The sequence below is a fragment of the Carex rostrata genome, chromosome 32 (genome assembly GCF_964058835.1).
Source record: "Carex rostrata chromosome 32, lpCarRost1.2, whole genome shotgun sequence".
Taxonomy (NCBI): domain Eukaryota; kingdom Viridiplantae; phylum Streptophyta; class Magnoliopsida; order Poales; family Cyperaceae; genus Carex; species Carex rostrata.
In genome coordinates this window covers 2856317-2870878 of record NC_135949.1, presented here as the reverse complement: position 1 = coordinate 2870878, position 14562 = coordinate 2856317, and the positions used below count along the sequence as shown (strand labels likewise).

Sequence of the window (14562 nt, the reverse complement as noted above, 5' to 3'; positions counted from 1 at the left end):
TTCCGGACAAATCGTAAATACACATGAGTCTTTAAAATTCATGCCAGAGTATTTAAAATTTGTGTAAGTTAAAACAGACGGTGCAGATTTCTCATTCTAATCTGATCCAGCTACTCTACTAATATTAGAATTTCAGTAAAGTTATACCAACTCTTAGACCGTCCGATGCGCTATTAGATTCACGCATGATGGAGCCGTTGATTTGAACAGACGGAACGGAAAAATCAAATTCCGCTCGAATTCTCATCCTCTGAGATATCTCATATTTTGCGTGACTTTTTGAAAAATCTGAACTATTCAAATACGTTCTGCACGAATCTCAAAGCTCAAGTAATACTGGCCCCTGCGCTATCCCCGAATAAGGGCCTGCCACGTTGGTCACGCAAAATGTGAGATATCTCAGAGGATTAGAACTCATTGCGCTCCGGGTTTCCGATTTTCTTTTTCTCCCATCCCGTCCTCTCGGAATAGTATTCTCTAGGTACAGCACGCAATCCGGACTAGCGGTCGATGCACGGAAGTCTTTGCGATTCGTGCTAGATTAAAACGGGCATATGAGATTTCTCATTCTATACGGTAGGGTACCTTACTGGATCTGAAGTTAATGAACTCCCTCTCATATTTTGCATGACCTACGTGTCCGGTGCCTATTCGGGGACAGCGAAGGGGCCCAGTATTGTTTGAGCTTTGAGATTCGTGTAGAACGTCTTTGAACGGTCAAGATTTTCCAAAAAGTCGCGCAAAATATGAGATTTCTCGGAGGATGCGAATTTCTCCCTCCCTCTCCCTCTCCTCCCGTACTCTCTCCGACTCTCCTCCTCCAGTCCTCCTTCCGCCTCAGACTCATAGGCGCTCTTTCTCAATCTCGTACCCAATGTTCGAGTAGATGTGGATTATAATTTTTTGGTTGTGTATGATCTCTATTGAGAGCATATAGACAATAGATTCTAATTATATTACTAATGTATCACAACGATACATATAATCTTATTTTGAGAAATTACAAACACCGCCCCTCTGATCAAAAGGCAAGCTTTCTTCCAAATTAATGGGTCTGGATAACCGTATTTTTTACATATCTGTTGAGTTAATGCTTCTCGGTCGTCTAATCAGAATCAGAGTCAATCCGGTCCATATGTACGGGGTCCTTCAATATTAGTGGAGATCTCAATCGGACGGTTCAGATCTATTGACGCGCATTTCATTCATGCAGAGGATAGGAAATCTAAATTGTGGACATTCACACAATCAAACTGACTCATCCACTGTACAATAAAATAGATTCGAGACAACAGAAAAAAAATAAATTAAATTGATATAATGTAACATTACCCAACATACTGTACCATACATATTATGTCCTCGGGACTTAATTAATTTCCCATTGGCCAAAATCTATCCGCCGCCGCCGCCGCCACCACAACCTCCCTCGTTTCCACCAACACCACAACCTCCGCCACTACCACAACCGCCACCACCACAATCTCTACTGTTGCCACTTCCGTTGCCACCACCAATGCTGCCACAACCGCCACCACGTTTATAAACGATCGTTCCTGATTTGCCATGAACTATCAGGACTGTTCTTGATACCCATTTTTAAGGTATCAGTATCGCGTTCCTGATAGATATCAGTATTGCGTTCTTGGTTTGCTCGACCCTGATGTGCCGATACTAAAAGTGCATTCTCCACCAGTGTCCGTTGCATCTGCCACCATCATTTCCTCCAGTCATATCAGCTATTTTTGCTTCAGCAACAACTTCAGTGACATCACCGCTACGGTTGGTCGTACTGGCTTCGCCGTGATACTGAATTTTACTTTCCTTCACCGGCAGCGGCGGCAGTGGTGTCTTCTTCTTTCGTTTTTTCACAATATGAGGTAAGATGGAGACCATAATGATTGATGCAATAACAAGGAGTATGATACTGATACATATCCATGCAATTAGAGACGTCGACATACTGTTATAAGTTTGTGGGGCTATATACGAGAGATTTCATGTTGTGTATATAATTATTATATATAGATCATCTGTATAATATATATATAACTAGTGTAGTGCACCACCGATATAGTATGCCTAATCCCCTCTATTAGATTTACCATCTCATGTAGTCAGTCAGGACCTAATTCAGATCATATGAAGATATTTCAGAGGGGGGCATGTGACAACTTCTGCTACCATAATTCTTCTATTGACGGTGATTAGTAGTGTAGCAGAGTTAATAGAACTAATGACGGTTTTTGTAATAGTCTACATAATTTGAGAAAAACTAATTCAAAATTGTATAAGAAAAAGTTTTTGTAATAGTCTACATAATTTGAGTTTTTGTAGCAGAGTTAATAGAGACAATTTGTTTTTATGCTGTTATTTAATGGAGAAGGATACGATATTTCTGTATTTCTTTCCGAGGAATTGAAAGATTCATTTCACAACAATAAAAAAAATCTTTAATCGAACGAAGCCAGAACCCTGTTTTGGATAGATTTGGTTCGAAGGCCATCGGACAAATTCCACACCCGTTTTATTAATCCATGCTATTTGCGGTCGTTATCATGACTTGTACATTTTTATTAGTTCAGAAAAATATAATTATTGGTGTGGACAAAAACAAAAGACATGACAATGTGGATTTACATTATAAAACATAACAAAAACATGATAACCAGGCCTCTCTTCACCAATTAAGTGTCCCAAATAAATAACATTGGCATGAAAAAAAGCTCGTCTTTTCATTAGTAATAATCATTGGTGTGGTTATAAAGAGAGATCAATGCACATATTAATGTTTACAATTTTTTTTTAATGGCTATTAATTGAACAATTTAGTTCATCTGGCACTTATATCTGAGACCTCGAAAATATTTTGACTCCCTAACTTTTCTTCTATTGACACAAGCAAACAGACTAATTATTAATAGGGAATATGATTTTCTTCATTATTATAACGATACATAACATCAATAGTACATCCAAACATTTGGAATATTATTGAAGCAATATGTGCTATCATAATTTTTCAATCCAATGATTTGAGACATTAGAGGAGACCAAATCGATACATAACACCAAAAATATTTAATATTGTAGACATAATCTCTCCAAGTTCTACACCACTCAGATATTGTGAAAATTTAGACATGCACCATTTGTATTCTTTTTCACCTTCAGACGGAGGAGGGACACTTACAAAAATGATTGTATGATCATGATTAGGGGTGTTCAAACGGTCGGTTCAGTTGAAACCGAATTAAAATTGTCAAACTGAACTTTTGTTCGGTTTCTAAAAACCCAACCGAACCGACCTATTTAAAATGATCAACCAAAATTAAACCAAACCGGTTAAACCGAATTAAAATTCGGTTTATTGTGTTGAACATAACAAATGATTTAACCCAGAAGCCAGAGAGAAAAGAGGGATTCAGCAACATTTTTTTTTAAAACCCGAACAAAAGACAAAAGACTTCAGTTCAATCCTAATTCGAAAAATTGAAATAAAGCAAATCACGAAAAAAAACACAAACAAAGCAAATCACGCAAACACAGTTACAAAAATACAATCAAATTTCACAAGCTCTAACCCTAGATATAATTAACCACCAAAGCCATAGGAGGGTCCTCCCATGACGCTTGAGAGCATACATGACATCTATGGCTGTCACAATCTTTCTCCTCGCGACATCGTGCAAAGGCGATCGTGTGGTGGTCTGTAGGTGAAGAGAGGTGGTTTTGAGGAAAGAGGGAAAGAGAAAAATCAAGGTAGAGAGAGACAATTAAGGAGAGAGAGAGTCTTTGTAATTGTAATCAAATTTGGGTTGGGTTTGGAGGAAAGAGAGAAACAGGGAAAAAGGGGGAGAGAGGAATAGCGACATTAGGTTAAAAGAAAAGGAACGAAGGGTGTGTGACTGAGGGGAAAAGAAAAATAACGAAGGGTTTAGTCGGTTTTGAGGGATAAATGTCTGAGCCGCTGAATCATTTTTAAAATTGAACCATCATAAACTGGTCGGTTCGGTTTAGTCGGTTTTGAAAAATCAGAACCGAACCAATCCATTTAAACCGAAAAATCGATTCATTTAAACCGAAATTTTCCGGTTCAGTTAAAAACCAAATAAACCGAACCATTTGAACACCCCTAATCATGATTAATATTGTTAGAACCGGGCTGGAATTCATCAAGTAAACTTTTGGATAACCAATTTGTTTCCAATCACATAATATTTTTATATAATACTTATGAATGTTCTCAAATACATATTTAATAATGTTATATAAGACATAATTTATATTTTAGATTTTAATATTCAAATAAAATATATTCAATTTATTAATATTTATGTTTAGGGAAAAAGGATAGAATAAATTAATATTTTTATTATTGATTATTTTGTAATAATAATAAACTAAGTACTTAACAAAAAAAAAGATGAACATAAACTAAATATAATTGGAAAAAAACTTTAAAAGCTACGGAATAGACAAAAAGGAAACAAGATAAAATAATTAAAATGAATTTTTTTTTTAGACCGAAATGTCATTTCGGTCAGAGGTGTTTAAAACATTTTTTTAATCGTGAAAATGATCTAGGACCGAAATGCCATTTTGGTTCAAAATAAAAAAAATTTCGGATCAAAATGATATTTCGGTTCTTATGATTTTTGTAACAACCAAAGCAATCAAGTTGGCTTGATAAAATATTATTTTTTATTCATGGTTTCTAAAACAAATTCATCGAATGGGTATAATATTACGAATCGGGTTAACTTTATTTTCATATCTGTTAAGCTAACAAAAAAAATATTTACTTATGTTCATATTTAATAGACTAATGAAAAGAAAACTTAATTTATCTATATTCATCTAATCGAATACTACACTGATAAAGGTCCGGGACTTATCAAAAGTAAATTATTTTGCTAATATTTTTAAAATTAAACCAACAGGTTTTTAAAAATAAAACAAAAATATATTGCCCGTTTTATTTATTAGTAATTGTGTATTATATTTTATGAAATTTAAAAATGTAAAGTTTAATTCGGTATCACTAAAAATGTTTTAGGGTGTAAGTGGATCTCTCCTCATTTTTTTTTTAAAACTATAACATAAGAAGTCGCATGACATACTATCAAAATCGTTTCTATGGGAAGCCATGTTGGGTCACCAATGCAAAATAATTCAAAATAATGTAGTTGAGAAGCGCATGCATGACCAGCTAGCTTCTTCATTAATTCTAATTGTTTTAGTTTGAAGGCTATATACGTCAAAACATCCAAATAGACACAAAGCAAAAATGAAAGCAAAATTCGTTATCAACTACCAAACAAGGGCAAAGAATATGAATTTCCTACCTAGAAGTTACAAGGGACAAGAGAATATGAACTTCCAGCTGTTACCTATCCTCATACACTATCCAAAGTATCAAAATTAAAGTTGGTTTTCCTTTATTCTTAAACTTAGACAGTAACCAAAGTATCTCATCACTTTGCTTAAAAACTGTGTCAATCTACCCCTATATATATATATATATACTTCCTCCCCCTTCCCTTAGTTACCCTTGCCTTTCTCTCTCTTCGATCCCTTGCCTAGTGCATCACTACAAACCTCACGTCCAGAAAGAGAAGAACTACCAGGTAAGCGGCTCTTGTCACCTCTCTCTAGGTTTGACAAACTACAGTATGAAATCTCATTTACATGCTCAATTTATCGTGATCTGGGCTCGTTAAGATAGGAAATATCACCTTAATTTCTTGCACATGCCATGTATAAGAGAGCTATATTTAGGACACGACATTACACTCATACCCTTTAAGCTCATGACCCTGGAAAATCCAATGCCTTTTCATTACCTTTTTTTTTTTTTTTTGATAAACTGATAGAAGCTATCAGTGAAAACTTTCATTACCTTTCTTACATATATATACCATGTATAGTTACGTTAGGCAATGATCCTATAGAAATTAATAAATCAATGACATCGACAAAATCCAATGTCTTCTCAACTTTACTTTTCTTACACGGCAAATCTAAAAATGTGTTGTACGTCATGATATTAGGCTCAATCCTAATTTTATGCTTTATGGTTTTTCCGAGTTTAATTTGCTACAAAAATTGGAATCTAATGCCAAATTTCATTTCCTTTGCCAGTTTAGTACTAAAGTCACCACTAGTAAACCTCTGATTTTCAGCTGTGTACTTGAGCCTCCTTGCCTATCTTTATCTGCACAGAGGTATAATACTTTTTTTTTTACAACTACTCGACTGATAATGTATATGTTATCCAGTTGTTGTTTATTAATTCAATTACTCTTAACAATAGGAATTCAGGATAAGATACCTGCTCACATATCTGCATTGTGTGTCATACTCTTTCTACACGTGTAGAGGTACTCCTCTCATCTTTTTATATTTTATTTTTTTATTTTACAAAACTATATGATAAAATCCGAGGTGTCTACCCAATTTATTATATGTATATGGATAAACATATATTTATACAATTACAATTATTTTGTTAATGCTGATATATAGTATTAATTTTTCAATAGCTTTGTAGTTAGACAGCAGGCCCTCAAATTTTATAGTGAATTTTAATTGACGGCTGATATATTACAAAAAAAAAAAAATATCATATTCACTATTTTTTTTTTTTACACTTATTTCAATTTTCACTATCGAAGCAAAGCAATGCATTCTGCTAGTAGATATATACTTTGATTTGTACATGTTTTAGATATTATTTGGAGCACCAATGTCAGTTCCAATGATTTAATTATTTTAAATGTGTTCAGAATTAAACAAAAAGTTTAATAGCCATGTAATTTGTTTTAAATGGATTCCTATATCTTTGTTTGCATAAACATTGATAAATTATTCCGAATTTTTTTTATAATAATTGCTTGTTTAACTACTAGATAAAATTTGATGTATAGCAACCATTTCTTTTTCAATTTCTCAGTTGATCTCAGTATCTAATTAGAAACATTTAATGAGAAAGTAACATGCATTTTACGAGAAACACATGCAAATTTGTCTATATGGTGTATCAGTGTGTGGAAAATCAATTTTTGAGATCTTACTTCAATAATCTTATTTCAATAAGAAAATAGAAAACAAGCAAATAGTATTTTGTAAATGTTATTTCAAATAGTATTTTGTAAATGTTATCCAGTTTATTTATTGATTATTATATTCAATTGCTCTCAATAACAGCAATCTACGATTAGATTTCTGCATTCTTTTGTGCTTTAATTAATTATTCTTTTAACACGTGTCAAGGAATTTCACCTCACGTATATATATTTTTTTAATATTTCCGAACTGAACATCAAATAAAATGCAAAAAATATATTATCCATTATATTTGCGAATAAAACATGAAACAAACGATCATGTCCCTGGAAAATCCAATGCCTTTTCGTTACCTTTCTTACATAAATCATGTATAGTCACGTTAGGCAATGACCCTCTAGTAATCAATAAATCAATGACATCGACAAAATCCAATGTCTTCTCAACTTTACTTTTCTTACACAGCAAATCTAAAAATGTGTTGTACGTCATCTTTATGGTTTTTCCGAGTTTAATTTGCTACAAAAAATGGAATCTAATGCCAAATTTCATTTTCTTTGCCAGTTTAGTACAAAAGTCACCACTAGTAAACCGCTGATTTTTAGTTAACTACTTGAACCTCTCTGCCTATCTTTATCTGCACAGAGGTATAATACTATTTTTTTTTATAACTACTCGACTGATAATGTATATGTTATCCAGTTGTTGTTTATTAATTCAATTACTCTTAACAATAGAAATTCAGGATAAGATACCTGCTCACATATCTGCATTGTGTGTCATACTCTTTCTACACGTGTCGAGGTACTACTCTCATCTTTTTTATTTTTTTTATTTCACAAAATTATATGATAAAATCTGATGTGTCTACCTAATTTATTATATGTATATGTATAAACATATATTTGTACAATTACAATTATTTCGTTAATGCTGATATATAGTATTAATTTTTCAATAGCTTTATAGTTAGACATCATGCCCTCAAATTTTCTAGTGATTTTTAATTGACAACTGATATATTACAAAAAAAAAAAATCATATTCACTATTATTTTTTTTACACTTATTTCAATTTTCACCGTGGAAGTAAAGCAATGCATTATGCTAGTAAATATATACTTTGAAATTTTTTCTAATTATAATTTGTACATGTTTTAGATATTATTTGGAGCACCAATGTCAGTTCCAATGATTGAATTATTTTAAATATGTTAAGAATTAAACAAAAAATTTAATAGCCATGTAATTTGTTTTAAATGGATTCCTATAGCTTTGTTTCCGAAATTTTTTATAATAATTGCTTGTTTAACTACTAGATAAAATTTGATGCATAGCAACCATTTCTTTTTTAATTTCTCAGTTGATCTCAGTATCTAATTAGAAACATTTAATGAGAAAGTAACATGCATTTTACGAGAAACACATGCAAATTTGTCTAGGTGTATCGGTGTGTGGAAAATTAATTTTTGAGATCTTACTTCAATAATCTTATTTTATTAAGAAAATATAAAACAAGAAAATAGTATTTTGTAAATGTTATTTCAAATAGTATTTTGTAAATGTTATCCAGTTTATTTATTGATTATTATATTCAATTGCTCTCAATAACAGCAATGTACGATAAGCTTTCTGCATTCTTTTGTGCCTTAATTACCCTTTTAACACGTGTCAAGGAAAAGGGATTGGATTCACAATAGAAAACAAGAAATTAGTATTTTGTAAAATAATATATTTATGTTCACATACTTTAAAAAGAACATACTGGATTCGTAAGACCAGCTTCTTCATTGATTTTAATTGTTTTAGTATGAAATAGACACAAGAAAATATGAAAGCAACGAATATGCATTAATTTCCTACCTTGGAGTTACAATGACAAGAAAAAAATCCTAATGTGGGGAAAATTAAAAAAACCTAGAACCGGTCTTTTGTTCATTAGAGTAACTGCTAGCTGTAAGATCTAGAGTTTTGAAGTTTTACTCATTATATATAGTATTTTTCATATTTATAAATGTTTCTTTTCCAATGCAGTTACTTGGTGGAGCTTGGAATTGAATTGGATTTGAGGGTTTATTCTACTTAATCAAACTGGTTTTATTAATCAAACATGGGTAGCAAGAGAGAGGGAGAGAAGGATTTTCGGTGTGATTTTGAGAAAGTTGAAACAGAGATGGATGCTGCCTTACATATCATAATTGAAATGCTAACCCTACCCGCATTCAAAGATTTTTATTTGAAAAACTTATCTGGTGACTCAGATGGTTTTGTTTTGATAGTGCAATTTCTGAAGGGGACAAGATTCAGGGTGGTCCCTCAGGACAAAAAGCAGGCTCAAATTGAGTGTGTGCGACAAACATCCCATAAAGTTGTAAATTTGGTGGGTGAGATTGTTGAACGAACAGCAGGCTCTAGTACGCAGTCCTCCACCTCTGGGAGCCATGATTTGGTGAAAGATTGGAGTGAAATCGAAGGTTTAATTTATAAAATGATGGTACTCAGCGATTGGCCCTTCTCCTCGTTAATTAAATTTGGTGATGATGGCAGATTCCTCGAAAGCGAGATAATTGAAAAGATGCTCCTTGAGACAGCAGATTGTTCACACTGTAGAAGACTGAATATGCGGGAGGGCATGCAACTCCTCATGTGGAAAGCAATTCCAGCTCTTCAGCACACATCCTCTTACATTATATATCGCGAACTGACGGCTCTCGCTTGGCTGATTACCAGGGCATGTGAAGAAAAACCTCTAGCTATTCTCCTTATAGGGGGTCTCCTTTCGCTCAAACCAATAGGTTACGACACCTGGAACCAGGTGAAAGATGATCTGTCCAAGATCAAAGAATCTAAAATGTGGCACATTATTAACTACTGCTATGATGATTTACCTTACTTTCTCAAGCAGTGTTTTCTATATTTTGCATGTTACCCGATTGGTTGTGAGGTCCCTGCCACCTCTCTAACTAACATATGGATTGCTGAAGGATTTGCTACACCAGGGGAAAGAAAATTTTTTGAATTTGTTCCACCGGAGAAAGAAGAGACTAGAGAGGAGATTGCGAATAAGTACTTGGAGGAACTTGTCCAAAGGTATTCTCAATTTTTTTTTGGAAAATTTACATTTGGTCTTATAATTTATAGATGATTATTAGGTCAATGGTTTTTCCCGTTGTGACATAAATGACATCGGAATTAATAATACGATGGTTGCTAGCTATTTCAAACATTAGGTTGTGGTTTCCTAAAAAGTGGTGATCAATAAAATTGAATTTTGTCTTTTTTAAAAAAAACAATAGTAAAAGAAAATTCTTTTGTCTACTTGATGAGAATCAAAAGAAATTTATTTCTTATTTTTAAGTAAACTGAGAAAGTTTGTTCTTTTATAAACATTTACTTGATGTTTTTTTATTTTCTTTGTCGTGTGCAGGTCGTTAATTTTTGTTTCAAAGAGATCATTCTTAGGCACAATAAAAAGTTTCCGAGTACCTCATCTTATTCATGAATTTGCCATCCAACAAGCGTACATGAATGAGTTTCTAGTTGCCAATCCAGATAAGGAGAAAATTACATCCCAGTATCGTGTAGCAATCTATCATGACGACGAGAAACAAGACAGTATAGAGGTGAAAAATAAACATCTTCTATCCCTTTTAGCATTTAATTTACAAACAAATTTTCGGGAAATTAGTTCTGTGCTCCTCAGAGTGTTGGAATTGAGGAAATCTACAACACATGGAATATCTTTATCAAACAAAATCCACCTAAAATATCTGGGCTTGAGAGGTAGTAACATATCTGAGCTTCCTAAAAATTTAGGAGACATGAAATATCTTCAGACATTGGATGTCAGGGATACAAACATAAAAACCCTACCAGAATCTCTATGGAACATCGAAACACTTCGTAATGTTTATGTGGAACCAAACCCTCAAATTAAAGGTCCACCCTCTACAGCAAATATATCAGACCTACAGATCCTAAAAACAATTGAAGCTCATGACTCGTGGCAAGAAAACATTCCACACTTCCTTATCCACCTTAGAAAATTAGCACTTTCAAATTTGGGCAATCTAGACTGGAAATCTATTTCCAACCTATTGAGTCACATGGATAAACTCATCTCGATGGCAATTATGGGTAATATTATACCGTCAGAGTTTGCCGATATAAGGGCCTTTCAAAACCTCAAGACAATAAAATCAATAAAATTACTGGGGAAATGGAGTTTTAGGAAACTTCCCATAGATAATGTTGAATTTCCACCAAATCTTACAAAGCTCAACCTAACGAAGTCCGGTTTGAAGAAAGACCCCATGCGGGCGTTAGAAAGACTACAAGCCCTGAAATTTTTGAGTTTAAAAGATGGGGCATACAAAGGGAGCCGAATGGTTTGCTCCGCACATGGGTTTCCTAAGTTGCAGTTCTTAGAACTTGAGAAATTGGAGAACTTAGAGAATTTGGAGGTGGAATGGGTGATGGTTGAATTAGTGAAAAAGATGGGTTTTCCACAGCTTACTACACTGCGCGTTGTTCAATGCCGGAAACTCAACCACCTTCCTAATCTAGACCACAATATTGATATAGTTACAGATTGAAATGTTGCTTTCACTGTCTTCATTTAATTCAATGTGACTTGCTTTTTTTTTGGAAATATTTGTCCTTTTTTTTTTTTATGTTCCTGTTTCAGCGTATGTTATGTTTTATGTGTATGTGTGTTAATTATAATGTATGTTCGAATTATATTGAATAAACCAATTGATTTGGTGTTTTCATTTAAATTAAATTGTATATTTACTCTTTTTTATTTATCATTATTATTATTATTAGAGTAGAACTAGGGTGCTCTTCAGCTCACTAAAGTTTTGGTAAGCTTAACTCTAAAACTCATCAAATCGATTTCAAATGACGAATTCGAACCGTTGAAACCCGCCTACCTTACGTGTGATGCATTTACATGTGAAATTTTTAAACATTCGAATTAATTTAGTATAAAGTCAAGCGGTCAAAATTAGAAGGTTAATAAATTAATTTTAGTGCATTCATTTTTTGAACGTTTTTTGACCGCTTGACTTTATACTAAATTAATTTGAATGTTTAAAAATTTCACATGTAGATGCATCACACGTAAGGTAGGCGGGTTCCAACGGTTCGGATTCGTCATTTGAAATTGATTTTATGAGTTTTAGAGTTAAGCTCACCAAAATTTTGATGAGCTTAAGAGCACCCTAGTTCTACTCTTGCATGTTTGCCTTTGATTTTAGAACATCTAATGCTTGTTTTTCTTTGGAGCGTTCTGATGGGAATCAGAACAAATTGGAGAGAGTTTTGATTTGCATCAAGATTTGTGCACACTTGATCTACACAAATCTTGTCACAAATTGAACATTTGCAACCCAATCTGAGAATTAGTCGAGGAAAACAAACATGAGAACATATTGGTTTATTTATAGCCAAACATGAGTTTTGATATAACAAAGTAGGGCTTGATATTAAAAATGTAAATTTTGGTCTCCAAGTACATTTTAATATGGAGAACATATTGAGCAGTTTAAATAGACTTTTTGAACTTTGAAATCGTCAAAAATAAACTGGTACTATATATGAAGGCCCTACTTAGTTCGACCAACACAAACAGCTTTGAATTCATGTTTTTTTTTTTTCTTAAATCTGAACATTTATTCATAGCCAAATTATAATGTCTCCACTCATTGTAAAAAACAAGCATTGCTAGTGCATTATGAATTATCAATTGGTTTAATTATCACCGAGCTCAAAATAAAAAAAAATCAGTAATATCACAACATATTCACCATAAGCAGTTATTTTAAAAATCACGCCATTAATATCAGCAATTTCGCATATATACTTTTAAACCATCCTTTAATTTCTAATTAATAATTTCAGTACATTGTTAACAGATATAAAAGGAAAAAAAAATGAAGGACAAACACTGCTTTTAATAATACATGTTTCTTTAATTTAGAAGTGGCTAATTGTACCCAAGCTTTTGTACCTAGTTTTTACTCAAACCAACTGTCATTTGACTAGCATCAATACTGTAAAACTTAATACTTCATACTGTAGACCGCAATAGCAAATCATATATAATAAGTAATTCAAAATTCTAACAACCAATGACTCTTGAAAGTGGTCCCGAGTTAGTAGAATTTTTTTAACAACCAATGACTACCCTGATAATAGAATTTTTTTTTTTATAAGCCATAATTAGAAAAAAGTTTTTTATGAAATCAATATGATTACTTTTTTTTTTTACAAAATAATAAGAACCGAAATGCCATTTCGGTCTTTTTTTTGGACCGAATTATCATTTCGGCCCTAGCCGTTTTCAAATATTTCATGAGAAAATACGTTGAAAAATTGTAGAAACACCTGGGACCAAATTGCCATTTCGGTCCCAAAAAAAAAAAAAAACTTTTGAGACCGAATAACATTTCTGTTATTATGATTTTTGCAAAAAAAAAAAAATAATCATGTTGGTTTCAAATTTTTTTTTTTTTTCTAATTATGGCTTATAAAAAAAATTCTATTATCAGGATAGTCATTGGTTGTTAAAAAAATTCTACTAACTTGGGACCACTTTCAAGAGTCATTGGTTGTTAGATTATTATAAAAAAAAATTCCTGATAATATCCTTTGTCAGGGGGTTTAAATATGCAAATGAACAAATCCTTGTTCAAAAAGGGAGGGTTCTGTTGAATCCGATTTGGAACCTTTTACTTGTTGGGCTCGGAAGTCGGAAATTTGAATGTAAATAAAGAAATGTAACGGGCCTCTTTTACTATGTTAATAAAGAAAATTAAAATTAAAAGTTATGGGCCGAAACTTAAAAGCTTGTAGGAAATTTTTATTGGGCTTGACATGTTTATACATTTATCATCCATTAATATAAAGGAACTTATAAATTTTATTCTATCAAACAAGTCACGTCACGTGTAATTAGAATTGTTAGGTCTTAATTAAATAGTGAATCATGAATAAATTAACTTAAATTGTAAAAAAAAAAGTTAAAACATGAGAAACGTAACCAGTTACGTTTGGACATAGCACGCGAGCACGTGACTCATTCGCGTGTCATGACCACTCCTCAATATTTTGCTCACGGCATAATACATGTCACTATTCACTTAATCACGACACGGCACGAGATCAAAATCACGACGTATTAGTCATGACACGTTTTTTCCACTCTACTTGGAAGTTGGGACTACAAGGTGGCAAAACTAAGACCGAAAATTAGACAGGGAATTTTGAGAGCATTTTTTACCTTTACTTTTTCACAGATTTAACCAAACTTATCAGAACCATCACATGCTTTGATAACCCTATTTTGGTAAGTCAATTAATACAATATGGTTGGAGAAAAATAGACCATTCTGGAAATCATGTCCAATATGTTATGTAATTATTTTGGCATGACAAGTTAATTTTGAAAATAAATTGCTATATATGTTTCACCACTTGTACTTGGATATAG

At 32.8% G+C, this 14562-nt stretch overlaps 1 protein-coding gene across 2 annotated transcripts; it reads left to right on the top strand.

Moving 5' to 3' along the window:
• The first annotated feature begins 5538 nt into the window (after positions 1–5538).
• On the top strand, positions 5539–11816 carry LOC144548040 (putative disease resistance protein At1g59780). Of its 2 annotated transcripts, XM_078296724.1 has the most exons (5): positions 5539–5630; positions 6145–6227; positions 6317–6383; positions 9102–10157; positions 10495–11816. In XM_078296724.1, exons 4-5 carry the CDS (start codon positions 9178–9180, stop codon positions 11660–11662), a joined length of 2148 nt encoding a protein of 715 aa, XP_078152850.1. In that variant the 5' UTR covers positions 5539–5630; positions 6145–6227; positions 6317–6383; positions 9102–9177; the 3' UTR covers positions 11663–11816. The 2 variants fall into 2 exon arrangements, with proteins under 2 accessions (XP_078152850.1, XP_078152851.1); XM_078296725.1 differs by lacking the exons at positions 5539–5630; positions 6145–6227; positions 6317–6383 and adding exons at positions 7668–7715; positions 7806–7872.
• Positions 11817–14562: the final 2746 nt, after the last annotated feature.

Coding starts and splice junctions, on each gene's coding strand:
- LOC144548040 (XM_078296724.1), top strand. CDS start 9,178: ATGGGTAGCAAGAGAGAGGGAGAGAAGGATTTTCGGTGTGATTTTGAG. Junction 10,158..10,494: donor TTGGAGGAACTTGTCCAAAG/GTATTCTCAATT, acceptor TGTCGTGTGCAG/GTCGTTAATTTTTGTTTCAA.